The sequence below is a fragment of the Stegostoma tigrinum genome, chromosome 27, assembly GCF_030684315.1.
Source record: "Stegostoma tigrinum isolate sSteTig4 chromosome 27, sSteTig4.hap1, whole genome shotgun sequence".
In the NCBI taxonomy this organism is placed as follows: domain Eukaryota; kingdom Metazoa; phylum Chordata; class Chondrichthyes; order Orectolobiformes; family Stegostomatidae; genus Stegostoma; species Stegostoma tigrinum.
In genome coordinates this window covers 31,695,490-31,709,197 of record NC_081380.1, presented here as the reverse complement: position 1 = coordinate 31,709,197, position 13,708 = coordinate 31,695,490, and the positions used below count along the sequence as shown (strand labels likewise).

At 37.8% G+C, this 13,708-nt stretch overlaps 1 protein-coding gene across 3 annotated transcripts in view; it reads left to right on the top strand.

The window, feature by feature from the left end:
• taok1a (TAO kinase 1a) overlaps positions 1-13,708 on the top strand; it is a 150,854-nt gene that overhangs the window by 66,734 nt on the left and 70,412 nt on the right. For 2 of the 3 annotated variants that reach the window (XM_048557431.2, XM_048557432.2), the window contains exons 2-3: positions 403-626; positions 2,304-2,375. In XM_048557431.2, the coding sequence (XP_048413388.1) occupies positions 495-626; positions 2,304-2,375 (204 nt within the window). In that variant the 5' untranslated portion in view covers positions 403-494. Of the gene's footprint in view, positions 1-127; positions 149-402; positions 627-2,303; positions 2,376-13,708 lie in introns of those variants that run through there. The other variant, XM_048557434.2, reaches the window with a different exon arrangement.

Below are 13,708 nucleotides of genomic sequence, written 5' to 3'. Positions count from 1 at the left end.
TAAGTTTCTGTTTTCCATTAGAAATATACTTCATTTTCACTTTGAGTCTAAAGTTTCAGTGTTCTCATTAGTGTGCCTGCACAACATGCACCTTTTTGTTGTACTTTGCTACTTTTGGCATAGCTCTGTGCTTGATTGAGAAGTAGAAGTAAGTGATCGTGTAACAGACATGTTTGTGTGACAATCAACATTTGGTCCGTATTGCCATGTTACAAGTATTTTGATGATATTGCATGGCTGGAAGTTTATTAGGTGTGCTTATTTTGAAAATTTTCCAAGGAAAAACTCAAACTTAGTCTTTGCATTATACCCTTAGTTTAATTCACAGTTTCGTCTTAAGAACATTCTCATTCAGAGGGTTTGCAAATTTAGTAGTCTGCGATTTTTTTTTTTATTTTTCAGTTGCCCATGTTCAAGAGACCTCATTCATGCAGAGGCAACAAGAATTAAGACATTGTGAACACAGATAGCCAGGCGACTAACCACACAGTAGGATGCCGTCAACCAACCGAGCAGGAAGCCTAAAAGACCCAGAAATAGCTGAACTGTTCTACAGAGAAGATCCTGAAAAGCTGTTTGTGGATTTGCGAGAAATTGGCCATGGCAGCTTTGGAGCAGTTTATTTTGTAAGTATGTTATTGGGAAAGATTTAAGTTAGGTACTTGTTCTATTCTGGACTGTCATCCTAGACAGAAGCTATGTATTTCTTTTAATTATTGATTTACACTTCATTTTTTAAGGGAAGTTCTTTTATAGTCTTGCCGTCTTAATTATTTTGTCTTGTTTCATCCAACCTTACAGCAATTAAGTACTAAAATTGATGCTTTTCAAAAAAAGTAACCTGTTTTAACATACTGTGACCTCTTTATAGTAGGTAGGACTTGAACCCCGACCGCCTGGTTTTAATGCATACATTAGGGTGGCTGTAATTGTTCCACCTTTCTGTGTAGCTCAAATATATTAACTTATTAAAGCACACAGAAAATTTAATGGAATATTCAGCTCCTAAATGTTGTTAATGTCTAGCTCAAGTTGGTAGATATTTTCATTTCTGATAACTAAAGCATGTTCTTGAAGTACGGCTTTAATTCTCTGCCTATAGTATGTAATTTGCCCTGTCTCTGAACTTATAGTTCTTTGGAGATTATTCTCAAACCCTTGTTCGCTTTCATTAAGTTATGTGAAGAATTTGGTTTGTTACTATAGAAATGTTACTGTCTAACAATTTTTTTTGTGGCAATCCCAATGAAATTTTAACCTTATTAATTTGATGTATGTTAGAAGGCATGCATACTGTTGATTCTTACTGACCACTTCGTTGTATAGGCCACTAACAAATTCTAGAATTCAGAAATATAAGAGAAGTATTCCTTTATGAAAAATCTTGTTTGGGGCAAGAAAAAACAGCCAGTGGCCTGCCTGAGCGTGTTTTTTTTTGTGAACACTCCCACATTGCTATGTCTGGAATAAGTATCTGTGCCTATTTGGCAGGGACAGCATTTAAAACTGAAAAGAAATTCTTTATTTTTCCCATTTGAAAAGGTAAAGTCCAACATGGATTTCATGTAACAAAATTGCTTTAAGACAAAGCTGCAAGTTTGAAAAGACTGTTACAAGAAACCACTGTGTGCAGCCAGCACTTGAGTAGAATTTGGTGCTAATTGGTATTATAATTAATGACTTAATGGATTACTGTCAGCTCTGAGTTCCCAAGTCCAGGACAATGCAGATGAGCCTCTAGCTGCACATGCTTTAGCCTAAAGCTGAGAAACATATGGAGACAAACTGTACCGGTGCAGGAGGAAAGATTCCTAGAAGTTATGCTGCTATGATGGATGATTGGAGATAGATAGTGGAACATTAGGAAGGAAATCTTTTCATTCTTCAAATAGTCAACAGAAGGCTTAGTTGAGACACTGCACAGAGCTCATAGGGGTGAAATGATGTCTGAAACTGTCTGATCGATGTATGAAATTGAATATTTGCATGGATGTCTGGGAATGTGTAAGTTGGAGATCACAAGTAAAACTAGAAAACATTTTGTTAGAAGGAAATTTGTCCAGTCTTAAGGTTCAAAAGGCTGAAGGGGAGTGGGGAGTGGTTGGCAGTGAACGCTCAAAGTTGGAGTTTAAAGGGTGTGATAAACTTACAAGGAGCTTTCCATTGCTTGCACAGAATAAGGATGCCCCTATGTAGTCCAACATCAGTTTCACGGACTAACCCCTATCTGGCCAAAAGTATTTCATTAATATTAATGTTGTTAATATTCAGCATAATTTCTTAAACTTCATAATATTTTATAGGCACGAGATGTTCGCACTAATGAAGTGGTGGCTATCAAGAAAATGTCATATAGTGGCAAACAGTCTAATGAGGTGAGTACATTCCAAAAATATGTTTTAAACAAATTTGCACACAGTTCCTGCCAGTTGCAATTAAGTGAGAAAGAAGCGTACGGGCAGATGAGATCTGTAGTTTCTACAGAATGCTAAGAGATGGAGATAGAAGAATTTGCGACTCAACATTTCTAGAAGCTGTATGTAAAATAGAGGATGTAGGTTGCTAATCAGTTTTGTCTATTTGACTTACAATGAGATCGAAATCAGAGTACTTGCATTAATTTGGACCCGAGTTTTTTTAACCTAGGCCACCAGTAGGAAATGTCATTTGAGACATGCCTGAACAGAAACTTGTATTTTTTAGCCAAGTTTGGTTTTGTTACCCTTGTATTTTTACATGTATTTATTATGTTGCATATGAAATGTTATGCACAAATTGCATATCAGGTGCAATGTTTTTGCACAAAATATGTAGCTACTTTGATTGTGAACTTTGTGTGGTGTCCTGTAGATATTCCATTAAAAATGGGAATTTTAGTTGTGCATTTTTAAAAAATAACTGCTGATCAAAGTTATTTTACTGTTAGGCATGTGAAATTTTATGCTAGTTATTTTTCCAATGTACTTTGAAATAATGTGTGGAATACTTTGCAGCAAGTACAAAAACGTCAGTCTATTTTAGAATGTTTAGCTACATTCTTAGAGGAAATGCTAACCGTTGTAATTCTGCATCCTAAGTAATTATTCTATTGAAACGAACATTCTTTATCATAGCAATGAGATTTGCCAAATTCTACTATATCTTTCATTTAATAATATGTTGCATTCTTTAGACCAGTGTGAGGAGCTGCATTTTGGAATGGCAAATTAGGGCATGAATGATAACTTAATGGTAAGGACCTGGGAAGTGTTGCTAAACAAAGAGACCCTGGAGTGCAGGTTCATAGTTCCTTGAAAGTGGAGTTGCAAGTAAAAAGGATATCGAAGAAGGGTGTTCGGTATGTTTGCCTTTATTGGCCATTGCATTGAGTGTAGGAGTTGTGGGGATGGTGGTGCTGTGTTGCAGCTGCATAAGACATTGGTTAGGCCACTTTTGTAATACTGGGTGCAATTCCAGTCTCCCTGCTAAAGGAAAGATGTTGTGAAACTTGAAAGAGTTCAGAGAAGTTTTATGAGGAAGTTGTCAGGGTTGTGGAGGGTTTGAGCTATAGGGAGAGGCTGAATAGGCTGGGGTGATTTTCCCTAGAGCTTCAGAGGCTGAGGGGTGATCTTATAGAGATTCATAAAATCATGAGGGGTGTCGATAGCGTCAACAGACAAGGTCTTTTCCTCAGGGTAGGGAAGTCCAAAATTAGAGGGCATAGTTTTAATGTGAGGAGGGAAAGATTTAAAAGGGATCTAAGGGGCAAGTTTTTCAGAGTGGTGCATGTATAGAATGAACTGTCAGAGTAAGTGGAGGAGGCTGCTATATTCCAATATTTAAAAGGAATGTGGATGGATATATGAGTAGGAAGGGTTTAGAGGGATATTGGCCAAACACTGACAAATGGAACTAGTTTTATTTAGGATATCTGGTCAGCACGGGTAAGTTGGACCGAAGGGTCTGTTTCTGTGCTGTATAACTCTGTGACTCGATGGCAGTCTTACATTAATGTGAAATCTAGGTATTAAATAGAGGTATCGTACTGATCAAAAGAACTTGTGCTTATAAAAGGGCTTGCACATCGTCAGGATATTTCACAATACCTGATATTCAGTTAATTGAAATGTTGTAAAGTAGAAAGTGTTATGTTGAACAAACCTGCATAAATGAAATGAGATAAATGGCCAGTCAGTCTGGCATTGTTTGAGGAATAAATCTTGACCATGACATCACTTTTAACTTAATACAAAGAGATCTTCTAAATCTGCTTGAGTCAGCCGATTTGGGTTGTTATCAGGTTGTAAAAGAAATACATCCGAGCAATGAAGTAGTGCATTCAACTATCATTCTGCCTTTTGAGCTCAAAAAAGGTGCTTGAAGCCATAATTTTCTGATGAATTGAGTGTTCCCAATGAGCCAAACTGATAAATGCAAAGCCGACCTTTCTATGAAATGATTTATTCCAAATTCTTAGAAATTTAAATGAGGCTACTGAGTCCAGTAACTACTTCAGTCCATTATCCCATTTTCTACAGCTGACTCTGCATTGCCATACTCTTGTTCTTTATGGTTATTTCGTCTTCCCATGTTATAAAACTTTCATCCCCTTCAAAAGGATAATGCTTTGATGAAATGTTAATTTTAGAAGTAGGTTTACTGTCCATCATCATAAGATTTTTTTTGCATGAGTTCCTTGAAAGCATATTCATTGTTTTGTTTTACCCTCCATTCAATGCCATTTCCATATATATAAAATTTTTTGGTGCATACACAAAAAGTAGGCTAATACTTAAAGTAAGTATTCATTATTTCTACGGGTGCAAGTAATTTATTATCTGATGAAATACTAAGAACTGCCGATGCTGGAGTCAGAGCTAACAGTGGAGCTGGAGGAGCACAGCAGACCAGGCAGCATCAGAGAAGCAGGAAAGTTGACGTTTTGGGTTGGGACCCTGCTTCAGAAATGGTGGAGAGGGAAGGGAGCTCCAAAATAAATAGTGGGCAAGTGTGGGACTGGGGAAGGTAGGTAGGTGGGATGGTGGTGATCGGTGAATGCAGGTAGGCAGTGGTGGGGATTGGTCAGTGACATGGGAGGAGCGGATAGGTGGGAGAGAAGATGGACTGGTTGTCAGTCCAAGGAGATGGGAGTGAGAGGGACAGTTGGTCATTGGGTTGTGGCCAGGGGTGGGTAAATTTTGAAATTGGTAAAGCCCATATTGAGACCATTGGGTTGTAGGCTCTGAAGGCAGAATATAAGGTGCTGCCCCTCCAGTTTCCAGATGGCTTTATTGTGACACTGGAGGAGGCCCAGGAGGGACATGCCACCCAAGGAGTGGGAGGGGAGTTGAAATGTTTGCGACTGGAAGGTATAGTCATTTGTTGCGAGCAGGTGCTCTACAAAAGAGTCTCCAAGCCTCCACTTGGTCTCAAACATGTAGAGGAGGCCACATCAGAAGCAGCGGATGCATCATCATCTGATGATGCCTGTGTTGCCTTGTGTAATTTTGTTTGTGTTTGGAATCAAAATTTATCCACTTATTTGGGGAATGTACTCTTCACCCAAGTATACTTTACATTATTCACATAATTACACCATAAGTGAGATTACCTATTTCAACCTCCATAATGTTGCTCCACTGTCCCCTGTCTCAGTGCACACCTTCATTAATGCTTTTGTTACCTTTTTAGACATGACTACTGAGTGGAAAAAATTTTCTCTGTGATCTTGATTGTATTATTGTTTGCTTTTTAAAATGTCTTTCCTTGGAGTCGCAGCTGACTTGTCAGAATCACCACAGGGCGCTGTAGTTAAAATCCGAAAAATGAGAACACAAACTACTGAATAAATAAGTACATGGAAGTTAGATTTTGGTGCGGGCTCCGCCCAGCAAACTGACTGGAGAGGGGAGCAAAGATGAATATGCTCTTTGTCCAAGTCACGACCCTTTACTTGAATCAGGTAGAAACATGTCCTTTTTTTTCAGAACTGTTATGCATTAGTTATGTGTAGTTAGTGTTATGTTTCAGATCATATTTATTAAGTAAATAGTCTGAAAACCTAACTCCCACCAGGTAAAAGTGGAAACAGTTTGGCTCAACCATTCTGCACAGTGGGAAAGTTGAGCTCTAATATAGGACTGTGATTAATAGTAGTAGCTGGTGATGCCGTTCCAAAATGAACTTGTAACATTTAAGTGAATTTGATAGTTTTCCAGTTCCTTGTCTAATATTTACTTCATGATTAGTAAAATCAACCAAAGTGTAGTTAATAGTGCTTAGGCCATGACAGTAGGTTAACAACTGATATGCAAACCACTTTTCAACAGATACCAAGTTAGTCCAATATGTTTCCATGTGCACATCTGAACATTTACATATTATGTAATTTTTTTTAAAAAATGTGCTTTGCATTTCCTGTTTATAAACACTCTTTTTGTAACATTATCTTTTTCTCTTAATGGAACTTAATTATCCATCCTTCATGTGTGCTTTGCCTAATGGCAGGGCTAAGGCTTGTTGTCTGACAGTACTTTATCCTGAGCTGTTTTTCTTGGTGGTTTTGTCAGTAGTTTACTGTTGGTTTCCACAGTGGGGGAAGGGGAGGAGGTAAGTCCCAAGTCTACCTCAGCCAGAACAGTAATCAAACCCATGCTGGTAGCATTAACCTGCAGCAACAAGCAAACTGTGCGAACAGGCTTCCAATGGGATTATATATTCTAAATGAAAATCTCATTTTATAATTGGAAAAATATGTAATTTTTGTAATAGTTTGCTGAATTAATTGAATAAATCTTTCTTTTTGAGAGCTGTCAGAATCATTTCTTTGTAAATGACCATGCTAAATTTATCAATTTCATTTTGTGTCCCTTTTAATAATCTCCGTTTAGATGTTGTCTCAATACCTAAATTGTTCCCAAATGTTTAGAGTTGGTGGATTTATCCAGGGAAGTGAGGAAAAAATAGACTAGTGTTTGTGCTATCACTTGATTGACTAATGTCAAAAAGGGCTTTACAGTTAGATATATATTTTGTTTTGAAGTGTAATCTCTATTGCAATGCGGTAACTCTGTAAATAAGAGCAGATTTGTAAAATTTCCCAGAGTATAGTAATTGCGTTAATATAGCCAAATTGGACACTTTTTCTGTCTGTCCTTGCAAATGTTGAAGCATCCAAATAAACATTATTTGAAGCAAAACTGGAAGATCATTTTCAAAGCCTTTAGGATACTGAAATGCCAAATAATGATCAAATTAATGGTTTCAATCCCCACAGTACAGTTTAAAAAAAAACAATTTAATAATACTTGTTCAGTCAGTGTACATCAAAACTCTGCCCACTTCACATATCATAACCTCTCATTGTTATAAAACAGCCTATCCTCCCACTTCCCAAGAGCAAAGAAAATATGTAAAATTTTAAGAAAAATTATTTACTTAGGCTCTTTATGAAGAGAATGCATGGCCATAAGCTAGGAAGTTTTCATTTTTGACATGCCGGAATATTTAGAACTCTGGTTCTTAACTAATGATCCTTCAACTACACAGGAATTTTTTTCTCTATTCAGTAGTGTGGAGAAGCGTCTTAAGATGCTGGTCAGGTTGTTTTAGTTGCCATTGAAATGTTTTTGAAGAGGCCTGCATAAGGATATTTCTTTTTAATGCTTGGATTCTTGACAGTTCTGGGAAATTTCAGTCGCAATTAGCTATATTTCCTTTCTGACCATGGATAAAACTAAGCTAAATAATAACAACCTCTGGTTTGCAAGGTTTTTGACAGTGAACTATCAGAGGCAGCAATTAGTGAAATCACTTCATCTGATTAATTTGCCACTTAATATTCTTGTACTGCTGCTAGGCACCTATTAAACATTACACTTCTTTGAAAAATTGAGACTGGACTTTTATATTGTGATCGGAGTAATAACTAGTACCGAATAATCAATCTAGTCTGACGATAACATTATATTTTTGGAGCGTTATTAAATTAATTAGATTTATTTTTTTAAAGATAGCTTTAAATTCAGTTTCTGTGTATATCCAAATCTTTACTTTAGCTTCTAAATTTTTATTATAGTGATTTTGTTGCTAATACTTGGCTATTTGTCTGAATTCTTTAAAATTCTTTAAACTTGTTTGGCATCTTAAACACTTGACAACATTGAGTTAATACTAGTAATTCCCATTAAACAACACTGAATCTAAGTTCTTGTCACAGACATGACTAGACTTCTCAGTGCAATTTTCTTCAAGGCCAGTAGCAAGCAACCTTGCTTTGCTGACAGCAAAATCCTGGCCCATGTTGGAAATTTTGTACAGTTGAGTTTGATCTTACGTCAAAATGTTGCACGATTACATTTTACTTGCCATTTTGAGGTGTTCGGAAGAACTTTATTCTTGCAATAGTAAATTATCAAATTATCAAAAATATTTCTTTAATCCATACTTGTGCCTACTTTTTATTCTGTTTTCAAATAGAGTTGAACTTTTATTTTTAAGAACTTGTCATTTGTCACCGCATCTGTAACATTGTTCAACTTTACGCCCTTTTCAGCTCATGCTTCTGAAACTCTCATCCACACCTTTGTTACCTTAGACCCAACCGATTCAATCTACTCGTTCTGGTCTTCCACGTTTGTACTCCGTAATCCAACAATCTGCCTGTTTCTTAAATTGCAACAAGTCCCATTACTCAACCATTATGCTCTCTGACTTGCATCAACTCCCAGTTGACCGGAATCTTGATTTTTAAAATGTTCATCTTTCAAATCCCTCCATGGGCTTGCCTGTCCTTACCTCTGTAAGCAATAACAATGTCCGCGGTATCTGTGCTACTCGTAACTATGGCTCCTTGTACATTTGAATCACATTTGTTCCACCATTGTGAGCATTCCTTCAGTTATTTTGGCTCCAAGTTCTGAAATTCCCTCTGTACTACTATTCTTTATGGCACTATTTACACCTTCCCCTTTGACCAAACTTCTAGTAATCCAACCTAATGTTTCTTTTGTGACTTAGAACATAGAACATAGAACATTACAGCACAGTACAGGCCCTTCGGCCCTCAATGTTGTGCCGACCTGTCATACCGATCCCAAGCCCATCTAACCTACACTATTCCATGTACGTCCATATGCTTGTCCAATGACGACTTAAATGTACCTAAAGTTGGCGAATCTACTACCGTTGCAGGCAAAGCATTCCATTCCCTTACTACTCTCTGAGTAAAGAAACTACCTCTGACATCTGTCCTTTATCTTTCACCCCTCAATTTAAAGCTATGCCCCCTCGTGCTCGCCATCAACATCCTAGGAAAAAGGCTCTCCCTATCCACCCTATCTAACCCTCTGATTATTTTATATGTTTCAATTAAGTCACCTCTTAACCTTCTTCTCTCTAATGAAAACAGCCTCAAGTCCCTCAGCCTTTCCTCGTAAGACCTTCCCTCCATACCAGGCAACATCCTAGTAAATCTCCTCTGCACCCTTTCCAAAGCTTCCACATCCTTCTTATAACGCGGCGACCAGAACTGTACACAATACTCCAAGTGTGGCCGCACCAGAGTTTTGTACAGCTTCACCATGCCCTCTTGGTTCCAGAACTCGATCCCTCTATTAGTAAATGCTAAAACACTGTATGCTTTCTTAACAGCCCTGTCAACCTGGGTGGAAACTTTCAAGGATCTGTGTACATGGACACCGAGATCTCTCTGCTCATCTACACGACCAAGAATCTTACCATTAGCCCTGTACTTTGCCTTCTGGTTACTCCTACCAAAGTGCATCACCTCACGCTTGTCTGCATTAAACTCCATTTGCCACCTCTCAGCCCAGCTCTGCAGCTTATCTATGTCTCTCTGCAACCTACAGCATCCTTCATCACTATCCACAACTCCACCGACCTTAGTGTCGTCTGCAAATTTACTAACCCATCCTTCTACGCCCTCATCCAGGTCATTTATAAAAATGACAAACGGCAGTGGACCCAACACTGACCCTTGCAGTACACCACAAGTAACTGGACTCCAGGATGAACATTTCCCATCAACTACCACCCTCTGTCTTCTTTCAGCAAGCCAATTTCCGATCCAAACTGCTATATCTCCCACAATCCCATTCCTCCGCATTTTGTACAATTAGCTATTGTGGGGAACCTTATCGAACGCCTTGCTGAAATCCATATACACCACTTCAACGAGTTTACTCTCATCTACCTGTTTGGTCACCTTCTCAAAGAACTCAATAAGGTTTGTGAGGCACGACCTTCCCTTCACAAAACCGTGCTGACTATCCCTAATCAATTTATTCTTTTCTAGATGATTATAAATCCTATCCCTTATAACCTTTTCCAACACTTTACCAACAACTGAGGAAAGGCTCACTCTTCTATAATTACCAGGGTTGTCTCTACTCCGCTTCTTGAACAGGGGAACCACATTTGCTATCCTTCAGTCAATAAAAATTTCACGAGAAATTGTAATTCTTCTGTTTTGACAAACTGGCCTTGAAATTTCCTCGAATCCCATTCCATTGTGGATCGCCTCAATGACTGCCAACATTCTCATAGTACACCTTCCTTTCCCAGGAAAGTTTCTTGGAAACTGCACTTCAGGCCCTACACACAAGTACAATTCCAGTTTTTCACACAGCATGTGCTGCCCCTATATTTTTCCTGAACTCAAATGTTGTTCAGGTGCACAAAACTGCCCATGAGTTTAAATTCCTGACTCTTTGTTGTACTGAACTAGTAATTGTGAAGCAACTTCTTTTACAATTTCACAGTTTCTAAGATTTCTCTGAGCGCTAACTAATGTTCTAGGACTTACCTGAACTCGAACTACACAGAACGTACATAGTTCAGTTGCATATAGCAGCACAGCTAAGAGACGACCTGCTTAACGTAGAGTCCATTTCTTTTTTCTCTCTCTTTTCATACGCACTGTCTTCCAGATTTGAACTCCTCTTTTGTGACTTTCAAGCTTTCATAAGTGATAAACTGAAACCCTTCCAAAGGTCCTGCCCCAATGCTAGGCAGAACTGTATATAACTAATATACTAAAACAGTCAAATGTAGCAAGCCCTTTTAATTTGCTGTTCCTTAAATCAATGTGGATGCAATTTACTAAGTCATACTTCAGAAATAACATTGCTGTTGAAATTTTCCTCAATTCTTCAACAGTGAAGATTCACTAACGTCAACTTGTATTTATTTAATACATATAAAGCTGAAAGCATCCACGGTAACTCACACTTTACTCATAATACATCAATAAAAGAAAAATACATTCGTTCTACAGTTAGGTAAAAGCTAAATTGATTGTTTTCATATCAATGTGTTCCAAACTAATTCTTGCAAACATACCCAGTTCGTGCTATGACTTGTCAAGACTCCATCTTCTCCACAAAATAATCCACTCAAAAGACTGTAAAGCAGTGCAACCTCCAAATAACTGGCAGAGATTTAAGACGAGTTAAATGGAACAAAAATGGCAAGAAAGTTAAACTGCAGTTGTCATGATCAAAGGTTTCTTAACTGACACAAGATATAATCACCTTCAGTAAATACTGTCCATATACCAGTGTACCTATACTATTTGGATTGCAGCAGCTCAAGAAGACAGCTGGCCATTAAGGACATTTGGATTGTTGTCTTGTTTTTGTGTAATATGCCTGTGAAGCAACTTTGGACATTTCATTATATTAAAAACACTTTACAAGTACAAGTTGTTATCACCCTTTTTTTTTAAATGAATACTAGGTTTTACCATTTCATTTGTAGATGGCGATCAAATTTAGGTTAATAGATATTTTAGACAGCTTTTCAACCAAAAGCTAAACCTTTACAATCAAGAAACTCTGCTGTAGAAGTTGACACCACCTAGATAAAGCTTTTCTTAAGGATGCAGAAGAAGTTAACAATAGGCAAAATACAGGAAAGCTGGTACAGAAACCAATCTGCAACAATATAATAAAGATGCCTAAAACCTGTGGAAGGAATGCATTGAATGATTTGTAGCATGTTTTTGTTCTGTTTTCATTCCCAAAGTTAGATGGCAAGCAGAAAATGCCGCTAATTGGCTTTGCTGTTGTATCATTATTTTAATTTTGGATTGAGCACTTTTTAGTACCAACATTAAGTTGTCTTTTGACTGTCACTGACATACCATTGTTGTGGTACTGATAATAACACGCATACAATGGCTAAAGTAAAAGATTCTAGCATGTTAAACTGTAGTCTCGTTGAGAAGGCCAAGCAACATCAGAGGAGCAGGAAAGCTGATGTTTCGGGCCTTGACCCTTCTTCAGAAAAATGGGTCTGGACCCAGAACGTCAGCCTTCCTGCTCCTCTGCTGCTTGGCCTGCTGTGTTCATCCAGCTCTCCACCTTGTTATCTCAGACTCTCCAACATCTGCAGCTCCTACTATCTCTGGCTCATTGAGAAATGCATGATACAGTTATGGTACACATAACTAAGCTGAGAAATTGTAAAAGATGCATATTCAAATCATTAGTCCAGGTCATGCACATTCTAAACTAAAGTGCAGTAAGCTTCAAACATTAATTTCAATGTTTTGGATAATGTTTTTAACATGGTATTAACTGACACTAAATGAAACATGCTGATTTTTACTTTTGAGTAACTAGCAGCACCAATTCACACCAAAGAAGTCTGTTGTTGCTTGAGTGCACCAGATGAACAAAACTCACAATGCTTCTGAGATAGTTGTCTTCTAGACTACAATAGCAGGATTCTTTCCAGATTACTGTGGTATCCTTTGAGTTACACCCCTTACATCAGAATTACATTTTGTGCCAAATTACTGCATGTGATCTGACAATAGACATAATGGTTTTGCGGCAATAACAAAAGTATTACTGAAATGCTCTAGTGGAAATTCTTACAAGCTGACTTCTGAAATTTTTAATTCCATTGTCATAACAAGTGTTATTTAAATCTACTTGTAATAATTAATAGCCCTGGGAATTTTTTGAAGTTATCAATAAATATTCAAGCGTGAGGTTTATAGAAATGCAGGGCTGAATTTTAAGAAAAAAAAATTTGCTAACTGTCGATTACACGGAGTTATGAAAGGTTTGTCTCTGAATTTGAGTGATTTATCTTATGCAGTTCTGTGTTACTCACTTCATTGTGTTCGAATTATGTATATTATTCCTCTACAGCGCAGCACAGTACAATCATGCTCTCACCAGCAGTGGAAACACATGCCAGTGCCAGGACCTTCCAGGATTCATGCTACTGTGCTTCACACTATTGTGCTATATTTAAAGCCCAGCTGTGAACCAGCTCAAAGACTGCCATCCAGAAATAGCCCTTCACAGTGCATATAGTAGGATGGAAATGAAAAAGAAAAGCTTCTGAGGACATATAGTTGGCTCAGAAGACTGTTCGTTGGAAATAGAATCTCACAGGCAAAGTTGTATTGTCTTTTTGCATCATTATCTGTCTGGCTGTCACTAACTGTAGCTGCAGTGATGAAGCAACACACGCTACTTGTCCTTCACACTATACCATGTTAGAACCCTGTTGGAAGGAGTGCTCAACTCTCCCTAACACCCAGCATAGAATGCTGGCTTATTTTTGTTCAATTTGGGAACATCACATCTTGTATAGCCCTCAAGTTGGGGTTCAAACAGTTTTTAACATTAACTTCTATTGAATAACAGGCAGTGAGAAGAAACTACAAGCAAACTTAGTCAATTGATGCTTG